At 47.6% G+C, this 11,606-nt stretch overlaps 3 protein-coding genes across 3 annotated transcripts in view; all 3 read left to right on the forward strand.

The window, feature by feature from the left end:
- Positions 1-173: 173 nt before the first annotated feature.
- Positions 174-1,124, forward strand: LOC112951812 (olfactory receptor 4M1-like). Its single transcript, XM_026044579.1, has one exon. It carries the CDS (start codon positions 174-176, stop codon positions 1,122-1,124), a length of 951 nt encoding a protein of 316 aa, XP_025900364.1.
- A 7,016-nt stretch (positions 1,125-8,140) lies between these two features.
- Positions 8,141-9,097, forward strand: LOC112951813 (olfactory receptor 6A2-like). Its single transcript, XM_026044580.1, has one exon. The coding sequence runs from the start codon at positions 8,141-8,143 to the stop codon at positions 9,095-9,097; it is 957 nt and encodes a 318-aa protein (XP_025900365.1).
- A 2,394-nt stretch (positions 9,098-11,491) lies between these two features.
- The window catches only part of AARSD1 (alanyl-tRNA synthetase domain containing 1), a 5,079-nt gene continuing 4,964 nt past the window's right edge, over positions 11,492-11,606 (forward strand). The window contains exon 1 of the mRNA XM_026044581.1: positions 11,492-11,530. Coding sequence (XP_025900366.1) covers positions 11,492-11,530 — 39 coding nt within the window. The remainder of the gene's footprint in view (positions 11,531-11,606) is intronic.

Below are 11,606 nucleotides of genomic sequence, written 5' to 3' on the forward strand. Positions count from 1 at the left end.
GTCAGATAAGCCAGGTAAGATAAGATTTTCTAAAGATAAGCAACGGGCAAAAGGTATCTATTTTAGGCAATCTAAATAAGTCTCAGATTGCTTAGGCACTTTTATAATGTTGTATTGCTATTTGGCTTTATTCCATGATTTCTGTCTCTTTCACAGGGTTCTTTGCAGTGGAAATGGAACAAGGGAACTACACAACAGTTACAGAGTTCATCTTGTTGGGACTGTCACAAACCCATGAAGTTCAGATGATTCTCTTCTTTTTGTTTCTACTCTTCTATATGATCATTCTGCCAAGCAACATCCTTATTGTTCTCACAATTCAGAGGGATTCCCAACTGGAATCCCCCATGTACTTCTTCCTGGCCAATTTGGCCTTCTTAGACATCTGCTACTGCTCTGTCACCCCACCCAAAATGTTAGCTGACCTCTTCTTACACCATAAGACTATCTCCTATGGTGCCTGCATGGCTCAGCTTTTCTTTCTCCACTTCCTGGGAGCAGCTGAAGCTTTCCTGCTCATGGCCATGGCCTATGACCGTTATGCGGCTATTTGCAAATCTCTCCACTACTCCAGACTTATGAACCGAAGGGTGTGCTGTGCCCTGGTTGGAGCTTCATGGGCTGGGGGCTTCATCCATGGTATCGTTATATTTAGTCTCACCATTTATCTCCCCTTCTGTGGCCCCAACATCCTGGACAACTTCTTCTGTGACATCCATCAGCTGGTGAAGTTGGCCTGTGCTGACACCCATGCAGTGGAGCTGCTGATGTTCCTCAGCAACGGAGTTATCATCATCATGTGCTTTGCCCTTCTCCTCATCTCATACACTGTCCTCCTGATGAAGCTCCACACACAGTCCTCCGAGGGAAAGAGTAAAATAGTCTCAAACTGTGTTTCTCACATCATTGTGGTCTTTGTCATGTGGGGCCCAGCCATGTATATCTATGCCTTACCCTTCCAAGCTGTCCCAATGGAAAAGGTTGTTGCTGTTTTCCATACAGTTATCTTCCCCTTGACTAATCCCATCATTTACACATTGCGCAACAAGGAGATCAAAAGCTCTATGTGGAGGCTGGTCAGAAAGCACATAGTTTCGAATGGAAAATTAAACATTTTGAAGTAAAGAAATGAAAGTGCGGAGTGTACTAAATGCGGCTGCATTCACAAAGAACGGTCCTTCAGTGTCTTGCTTTGTTGTTTTGCTTTGTTTGCTAGTACCATTCTCTAAGGAACAACTCCAACAGCATGTGCTATATAACTGCATAATACATTTGTTAATTAAGCTCTGTATAATTTCCTACTAGCCAACCAAAAGAATTAGTTAACTTGTGAATCCTGTAGCAAATACTGAAAGCCATAGTGAATTCTTGGGTACAAGGATTAACTCAGTTATGCAATGAAGTTCTGCTGTTGAAGGCCTGTTAGCCTTTCTCTAGACGTTAGCTGGCAAGCGCAGCATTTATAGAACCAAGAAGGAGGTTTTTATGGGATCAGATCTCTTGGGGTTCTCACCTGTAGTTGGAGGCCTGTAACTAGTGTAACCCAATGGGTCAATTCATGGTTCCATAAAAAAACTCATTCATGATTCTATAAATGCTGCTCTTGCACTGGCCCTTGCCAAGGTCTTCAGTCCCCCGTCTGCTCATCTTCAGCCTGAAGGCTATAGTCTATAATTCAGCATGAAGTCTAGTCTGTAATTCAGCAGCTCCTCTATGAGCTATGGAACACACTGTTAAAAGCCTTGCTCAAGTCAAGGCAGATGACATAAACTGCTCTCCTTTCATCTACCCAGATGGTCATTGCATCATAGACAGCTATTAGCTTTGTTGAGCATAATTTCCCCCAGTAAACCTATGCTGACTACTCCTGATCACTTTCTTGTCCGTTGTGTGCTTTGAAAGGGTATCCAGGATGAGCTGCTCCATCATCTTAAAAGGATCGAGGTGAGGTGGACAGGCCTGCAGTTCCCTGGGTCCCGCGTTTTGCCCTTTAAAAAAACTGTAGATTTTCTTTCCTCCAGTCCTTCAGGACCTCTTCTGATCAATGCACTTTTCATGAGTGGGGCCTTACAAAGGCCTCAGCCTGCACTTTCAGAACTCATGGAGTTGGGGCATCCCATCAAGGCCCGGGGAACTGTGTATGTCGGTGAAAACCATCTGCACCAAGATTTCCAAAGAAAGAAACATTTAGGGTGAGGTATAGGGCTATAAACAGAAGTATCCAGAGTCGCTTCAGACATCTCAGAGTGCCACAGACATCTGCATGGAACAGTCAGGCGGGACACAGGACCCAAAGATGCCCATCTGGTCTAGGCAGGGACTAGTATTTCTCAGGGACACTACATGCCAATGTTTGGGCAATGGAGTCCCACCTCTAGAGGATTCACAGATTCACAGAATATTTAAGGTTGGAAGGGACCTCTACAGATCATCTAGTCCAACCTTCCTGCTCAAGCAGGCACACCTACAGCATGTGGCACAGGGTGGCATCCAGGCGGGTTTTGAAGATCTCCAGAGTAGGAGACTCCACAACCTCCCTGGGCAGCCTGTTCCACTGCTCTGTCACCCTAACAGTAAAGAAGTTGCTCCTCACCTGGAGACGGAACTTCTTGTGCTTCAGCTTGTGGCCATTACCCCTCGTCCTGTCGCTGGCCACCAGTGAGAACAGCCTGTCCCCTTCCTCCCTGCATTCTCCCTTCCTGAACTTATACATATTAATCATATCCCCTCTGAGCCGTGTCTTCTCCAGAGAAAACAGGTCCAGCTCACTCAGCCTCTCTTCATACGAGAGATGTTCCATTCCCTTAATCATCCTGGTTGCCCTTCTCTGGACCCTCTCGAGAAGCTCCACGTCCCTCCTATACTGGGGTGCCCAGAACTGAACACAGTACTCCAGGTGCGGCCTCACCAGAGCTGAGTAGAGGAACCTAAATAAGGTAAGCCACAAGGTTCTTACCTAAATAAGGTAAGCCACAACGTGCTAGGCACTAGAAACTAGAATTTGCCCTTTTTATGTATAATGTTGTGAAATAAGCACTTCTGGACAGCAGCTTTTCTGACTGCTTTGTACCCTTCTTCCAGGAGCAGTTGGCCTCAGGTGGTGTTAGCATAAGATTTTCAATAAGATGTTAGACTGGAGATATATTTCCTTCATCATCTCATGTTATTTCAAAGCCTGATCTTCTGTAACTAATTCTACCACGTCAGCCATCTGCAATCTGTGCGAGTTTTCGATACCTCTCAGAAGTGCCTGTATAAAAATGAACATAATATGGTCAATATCAGGACATCAGGACACGATATGGTGAATAACAGGAGGGATGAGCAATCTGCAAGCAGCTGCAGGGAGATGATCATAGAATCCTAGAATCCTTAAGGTTGGAAGGGACCTCTAGAGATCATCTAGTCCAACGCCCCTGCACACGCAGGGTCACCTAGAGCTTGTGGCGCAGGCTGCATCCAAGCAGGTTTGGAAGATCTGCAGAAGGAGACTCCACAACTCTGGGCAGCCTGTGCCAGGGCTCTGTCACCCTCACTGTTAAGAAGTTTTTCCTCAAGTTCCTAGAGAACTTTTGATGCTTCAGTTTGTGGCCGTTTCCTCTAGTTCTCTCAGTGGACATCACAGCTACACTCTCTTTAGGAAGGACATGGCCAGGACCTGAGGTTAGGAAGTAGCCCTTTATGTAAGAGAGCAACTAAAATGCACAGAGTTCTGTCTCAGGTTGGATAATGAGTGGGTTGAGACCTTATGGAGGATTAAAGGGCAGACTAGCATGGGTGACACTGTTATAGATGCTTGCTTGATCAAGAACAGCAAGTAGATGAAGCCTTCCATGGACAGTAGAAAGTAGCCTCTTAATCACAGGTCCTGTTTCTCCTGGGGAACTTTAACCATTCTGCATCTGCTGGAGGAATAACACAGCAAGGCACAAACACTCTAGGAGGTTCTTGGAGAACACAGGTATTAGAGGAACCAAGGAGGAGAGGTGCTGTGCTGGAACTTGGACTAACAAACAAGGAAGGAGTGGAGATGTGATGGGACCCCAGTGACGATGAAAGAGATGGTGGAGGTTAGGATCCTGAGAGGACACAGCAGGTGAAAAAACAGGTTCCCAACCCTGGACTTCAGGAGAGCACACTTTGGGCTCAGCAGTCATGTGCTTGGAAGAATCCCATGGGATAGGGCCCTAGAAGAAATGGAGTTGCAAGACAGACAGTTAATATTTGAGGATCACCATCTCTCAGCTCAAGAACTGTGTATCCCAAGAAGCAAGAATTTGAGCAAAGGGAGCAGGAGGCTTGCATGCACGAACGAAGAGCTTCTTCAGGGGCCCTGAAGACAAAGGACACAGAGGAGGCAGACACACAAGGCATTCTATGCTTCAGTCCTTGCAGCCCTCAGGAATTCCAGAGCCCAAAGACCAGCTAGAAGGTTTGGAGAAAGGAATACTTTCCCTCCCTCTGTGAAGGAGGAGAATTGGGCTAGGGATTGCTTAAGGACAGGAAGAAAGCAAATCTGTCACTCCAGTCTTCAAAAAAAGAAGAGGGGAGAGCAGTGGATATTGTCTCCCTTGACTGCAGTGTCTGACCTCCCATAACATCCTCATAGGCAAGCTGAGGAAGAGGAGGTTAAATACGCAAGCTGTGCCCTAGTTTGAGAACAGGCTGAGTGGCAGAAGTCAGAGAGTTGTCTTCAGAAGTGCAAAGTCTAGTTGGAGGCCTGTAAGTCGCAGTGGATCTCAGAGGTCATTGCTGGGACCAGCATTGTTCAGATTAGTCCTCAGTGATCTGCATGAAGGGACAGATGCCACCTCAGCAGTTTTGGTGATGATACAAAGCCAGGAGGTGTGGCTGTACCCAGAGGGCTGTGCCACCATTCAGAGGGACATTGACAGGCAGGAGAGATGGGCAGAGAGGAACCTCATGAAGTTCAAGATAGGCAAGCGCAGAATGCTGCACCTAGGAAGGAATAACCCCGTGCATCAGCACAAGGTGTTTCAGGCCAGCTGGAGAACAGCTCCACGGAGAAGGACTTGCTGGTCCTGAGGGATCACAAATTAACCACGAGTCAACAGCGTGCCCTTGTAGCCAAGGACAGGGCAATCCACAGCTCCATTACAAAGAGCATTGCTAGCAGGTTCGGGGAGCAGAGCTCCCAGGGCAGAGCCTCCCTCTCTCCTCAGACACGGTGAGGCTACATCTGCAGAACTGTGTCCAGTCCTGGGCTCCCCAGCACAGGAGAAACATGCACTTCCTAGAGGGAATCCAGTGAAGGGCTACTCAGATTCTTAGGGGATTGATAGATTTCTCCTGTGAGGAAAGGCTGAGAGAGCTGGACCTATTCAGCGTGGAGAAAAGACTGGAGGAGGACCTTCCTTGAATATAAACATCTTCCTTGAGTACCTACAGAAGCCACCTGCACAGGACCCTGGACAATGCGCTGGGACATTGGACTAGATAATCTCCAAAAGTCCCCGGGAAGCAGTCTGTGATTCTGTGATTTGTCTCGCAGTCGTTTGAAGAGAAGCTTCTCAGAACATGAGCTCAATAAGCTACTGCAGATCTTTGTCAGCAATGTCATAAATGGCTTTGCTTACCTATTACAAACCTTTTACAAATCATTCCTCACAATCAGAAATGCTTTTTAAGCTGTTTTCAGCTATCTGGAAAAGACCATACATTCTGTTTCCAGGATCGAGGTCGTTTCTTAACCTCAATGGTAAATACTATTGACATGTTAGGGACAAGAGAAGAAATAGTTTCTTTGATTGGTCCCTTTGGAAGAACAAACCAAACGCATAGACTAAGTCTTGGGGACAGGGAAAAAATAATAATGAAGAGATGTCCTAACACTCAGAAAACAGAGTATCTTTTGTCACCTTCCCTGAAAGCTTCATAGAATATATTCTATATTTGTTCAAGGATCCAAATCTGTAAGTGAATTTACTGACTTATTTACTATTTTCTTTAAGTATTTGTTTATTTATTTATTATGATCTGCTGAGTAAACAAAGCTGGTTAAAAAAAAATGAGAAAATAATAAAAAAAAAAGATGGGCATAGTGCTAAATCTTTTTAATTGAGAAGCCACAAAGTAAGCTTTATTTCTCAAGGAAAATTCCAGAGTTTCCATGGAAACAGAAAAATCTCAACAATATCTTTAAATTTTGATTTTAACAATTAAGATACTTTCCACTTGCCTTCCCTTCCCGTTTGGCTTCCCTTCCCTTCTCTTCCTTTCCCTTTCCCTCAAGAGAAACCTAAGGAATCATCCAAATAACTTTCAGGGAAAGGATCTGTGACCACACAGGGCACTATGAAGGCTTCTGGAGCTGTGCATTCAAGATCTAAATGCATCATTAATGTTCATTTGGTATATGGGAAGATTATAGAATTCTGAAACCTTTTCCAATGATTATCCATGGTATTGCTGGTGCAATAAGTTAATATTAACAAAAAACTGGTATATCAGAGCCTTTATAATTTAGATACTAATATTTGGGAAAGCTAATGATGCTTTTTTTTTTATAATTAATACAAACATGAACATCAAGACAGTTGTCATCTCATATCCAGGTACATAACATGTCAGCTGAATTTCTCTTTGCTTGTGTGTCTTTTTCTCTGTTGATTATAAAGAACATCTTTTCCAGACTTAAACAGGAGCAATGTGACTCAGTTGCCAGGTTAAGGGTCCTGAATTTTTGTGCCCACCTGTAGATGTGCTCATGAGATGACTGCCAAATTCAGTTGCCTACGTGTAGGTGCCAAGTGCTACTCGAGTTCCTCTCAATGATGCTTTCCACCTACCACATCAGAAGGGCAGATGCCAGCCTGGGGTATTTATCCTGGGCAGCCAAGGCTACCTGAAACAACGGTCTATGATGAGACGAGTGAATCAGTCCCTAAGAGCCTCAGTTTCCACAGTCAGCAGATTTCACCAGTATTGACAAAGAACAACAGGACAGATCTTTCCTTGATTAAGTTGTTCACACGCAGGGTTTCTTCAGAGTCGCCCAGAAAGGTCCAACCTCTGGCTACCCTTCCAGAAGGGCAGACATCGCCCACAGCTTTGTGCAGTTCATGGCACTTCCATAACTTATGGTATCTCAACTGGTCGCAAGCAACTTTATGGGCAAGGAAGGCAACCCCTTATGACACGATTCAGTTGCCTGAAACAAGACTTGACTAGAAACAAGACTAGATGCTCTTGGCTACCCCATATACCCTCCAACTTCTGCTCCAGAAGTGCACAGAGATGCTATAAACCTTGTATAATATTCACCATCCCTATCTTGGTCTCTCAGTCACCCCAGGGTGTTTTTAGTGGTGCTACAGTCCATGCCCACAGAAATGAATTTTGCCTTATCGTGGGAGAGAGGATTCCAGTTCTCAGTGGCTATTCCGGCTTGCATCCTATTTATACAAGACCTGAAATGTATTATTCCAAATACGAAGCAGTTGGCAAAGTTTCTCAAAGATCATCTGAATTTGCGAAAGGAATTTTCAAATTGTATTTTGAATTAATACTGCAGTTTCTGGACACTTGGATTGTAGTACAGAAAAAAAAAGTTGTATTTATGCTTATTATTTTAAATATGGTTGTGATTACAGCTTTGTTTCTGACCTGTCTTTAAGAAGTAACCCCTATCCAAGTTTCATCCTTACAAAGTAGTTATGTATTGATGAGGACGACGTAAATGCGTCTATTGGTAATGATGCTACTTGGCCACTTTCAGAAATGTTTATGAACATTTGTTCAAAATTTGTGTTCAAAAAAATTGCAATTAAGTTCATAGTACAATTTAGAAAACTATTAGAGAGAAAGCAGATAATTCCTCTGAAAGAAAGCAGACAAATTATGCGTTGTGTCATTCAGAGAATTCGGAATTCTCTTGAATTAATGTTATTTTGTTCTAAACGTCATGCACCTTGGAATGCTTTAATCATTAATGGAACTGGCGTCAACAGCAGTATCAACACTAATTTTAGTTTGACTGCAGCCTGAAAAGGAGTGTAAAACAACTATAAAACCAGACAAAGAGAGAGAAGCAGAGAGAGACAGAAGGGTACTCGAATATATTGTGTTCCCTAACACTAAGTTGTTGATGTTATTGCTTTTACAGAGATATTTGGCAGACATGGAAGTGAGCAATAACAGCAGAGTCGAAGAATTCATTCTCCTTGGGTTTCCTGCTACTCCTCACTTGCAGATCCTCTTCTTTGCATTGTTTCTCATGGCCTATGTCATAGTTCTAGCAGAAAACACTGTCATCATCCTGGCTATCTGGACAAGCTATAGCCTCCACACTCCCATGTACTTCTTTCTGAGCAATTTGTCCTTCCTGGAAATCTGGTACGTAACGGTAACAGTCCCCAGGACAATGCTCAGCTTCGTGTCCCAAAGAAAACACATCTCCTTCGTGGGATGCATGACCCAGTTGTATTTCTTTCTTGGCTTGGGCAACACCGAGTGCCTTCTGCTGGCAGTCATGGCCTATGATCGTTACGTTGCTATTTGTAAGCCTTTCCATTACTCCGTGATTATAAGCCACTCTGTCTGCGTCTACCTTACCACAGGATCTTGGTTGTCTGGGTTTTTCATTTCTGCGTGCAAGGTGTATTTTATCTCTCAGATAACATACTGTGGACCCAATATAATCCATCACTTCTTCTGTGATGTTTCTCCTCTCTTGAACTTAGCCTGCACAGACACGGAAAGAGCTGCCCATATCGATTTTGTGGCTGCCCTATTTATTCTCCTGATCCCTCTGCTTGTAGTAATCCTATCTTATGCATATATAATCTTCACCGTCCTTCACATTTCCTCTGTACGAACCTGCCAAAAAGCCTTCTCCACCTGTGCCACTCACCTTATCGTGGTCATTGTCTTCTATGCCACAAGCATTTTCATCTACGTGAGGCCCAAAGCACTTCCAGACCACAACGCAAACACAATTGTGTCCACTTTCTACGCTGTCGTCGTTCCTGTCTTCAATCCCATCATATACTGCCTGAGGAACCAGGAAATCAAGGATGCGCTAAGAAAGACCTTGCTCAGCAAAAGGTTTTCTTTGCAGAAACGTCAGCATTTGTAGTGAGAGCAGAAAACAGGAAAGCCAAGGATTTTGCAATTAAATCACTTGAGAAAAAATCTGCTTTGTGTTATTTAGAAGCTGAAACAAGATGTTCCAAATACTTTTTCTTGAAATTTGGGGACTATGGGGCTCTGATCGATATGAGTAAAACACAGTCTTAATTATGACTTTCTGTCAATATGAATCTCACCACTGACTTGCTTTAAGGTAAAGGACAAAATGTCGTGTTAACAATAAGGGAAGGACTTACAAACATTTTCTGCTTTGGGAGTTGGATTTTAACTTACAGAAGTCAGGCAATGCCTAGATATTAACTTAGTGATATGGGTATATGGATATATAGTGATGGAGAGACTCATTTAGTAGAATGTTATCTGGAAGAACTTGCATTCCTTCATTGACTACAGAGGGAATTTATTTCCATTTTGGTTAATCTATGGTGTCAGCCATTCTAACTTTACTACACTCTATATAAAAGCAGACGACATGAGTCCATATAAGTCATATGAATATGGAAAAGAAATGATCTTCCTCTCCAGCAGAGACTACCTCAAACTACATCTAAAACATAGGAAATTTCTTTTAAGCCTAAGAGAAAACTCAACACTGGAATGAGTTACCAAAAGATATTGTGGAGTCTCCGTCCTTGGGGATATTGGGCCCACGTCCAACCAAAACTTCTCTTACTATTATTTTAATAACTCCCTCCCTCCATTTCCTGGGGGAGAACGGTGGAATAGTTCTATATCTCTTACCTACTAAACACTAACTCTGTTTCCTGACCGGATGGCCCAGACTGACCGGCTTCTGCACTGTTCATGCCTGGCTGTTTCTTGAATGGTCCTTCATGAGCCTCCATGCTCGCGGATCCTTCATGTGGCCCCCTGGGGACACGCACTGGTCCCTGGGGACCCTCCGGGGTTTCATATGGCCTCCTCGCACCTCCATGCACACTGCGCCCCAGGGGCCCTCTGGGCTTTCGTGTGGCCTCCCCGGGCCTCCATACGCACCAGGGGCCCTGTGGGCTTTCACGCGGCCTCCCCGAGCCTCCATGCGCACGTGGCCTCGGGGGCACTCCAGGCTTTTGCGCGGCCTCGACGGGCCTCCATACACACGTGGCCCCATGGACCCTCCAGACATTCGTGTGGCCTCCTTGGGCATCTGTGTCCCCTGAGTCCCAGGTCCCTGCAGATTTCGCGTGGCCTCCCCGGGCCACAGTGTGCACACGGTCCCGCAGGTCCTTCAGGCTTTCGTGCGCCCTTTCCGAGCCTCCATACGCACTAGCCCGCTGGGACCCTCTGTGAGCACTGGTCCCCATGTGAGCACTGGTCCCCAGGCTCACATTTTGTGTGGCCTCCCCGGGCCTCCAATTACACGTGACCCCAAGGGACCTTTGGGCTTTTGTGCAGCGTCCCCCGGCCTCCGCGCACACTGTGCCCCGGGCGCCCTCTGCGCTTTCGTGCGGCCTCCCAACGCCTTTGTGTGCATGTGATCCCAGCAACACCCCGAGCTTTCGCATGGCCTCCATAGGCCTCAGCGCACACTGGTCCCCAGGGCAGCTCTGGGCTTTTGGGCAGCCTCCGCAGGCCTCCGTTCGCACTGGGCCTCGAGGACTCACCAGGATTTCACGCCACCTCACTGTGACGCGGGGCACACTGCGTTCCAGGAGTTCCTTTTCCGCGGGCCTCTGTGCGCACACGTGTCCAGAGGCCCTCGGGGGAACCATGAGGCCTCCCTGGACCTCCGTGTGCACTGGGCCCGCAGGCCCTGCGGGCATTCGCGTGGCGTCCCCGGCCCTCCGTGTATAACGGACCCTGGGGGCCCTACAGTTTTAGTGCAGCCTCCGCAGGCCTCCGTGCACGCGGGGCCCCGGGGCCCTCCTGCCTCTTGTGCAGCCTCCAGGTCTCTGTATGCCCTGGGGCCCTACAGGTGTTAGTGCAGCATCCCTGTACTTCTCTGCACGCGGGGCCCCAGGGCCCCTGGGCCTCTACAGGCTTCCACGCAGCCTCCCCGGGCCTCCGCGCAGCTGTGTCCCGGAGCACCCCAGCCTCTCATGCAGCCTCCGCGGGGCTCCGCTCGCACCGGGCCTCGAGGGCCCTCCGGGAGCTCGTGTGGCCCCGGCCCCGGCCCCGGCTCCGGCTCCCGCTCCCGCTCCCGCTCCCGCCACCGCCCCCGAGGCGCGCGCGCGTCCACGTCACCCGCAGGCCCCGCCCACCGGCCCCGGCGCGTTCGCGAGCCCTAGGCCCGTGTCCCTCCTCGCTCGCCGTCGCGGCGCCCCCGTGTCCCCCCTCGCTCGCCGTCGCCGTGATCCCGTGTCCCCCCTCGCTCGCCGTCGCGGATTCCACGTGACCCCTCGCTCGCCGTCGCGGCGCCGCCGTGTCCCTCGCCGCCGCCATGGTGTTCCAGTGCCAGCGGGACAGCTGGGCCCGGCAGGTACCGGGAGCCGGGCGGCGGCCCCACGCGCGGCCCCACGCGCGGCCCCACGCCGCCCCTCACGGCGCCGCCGCGT

The sequence above is a fragment of the Nothoprocta perdicaria genome, unplaced genomic scaffold (genome assembly GCF_003342845.1).
Source record: "Nothoprocta perdicaria isolate Ctin4 unplaced genomic scaffold, notPer1 scaffold_372, whole genome shotgun sequence".
Classification (NCBI taxonomy): Eukaryota; Metazoa; Chordata; class Aves; order Tinamiformes; family Tinamidae; genus Nothoprocta; species Nothoprocta perdicaria.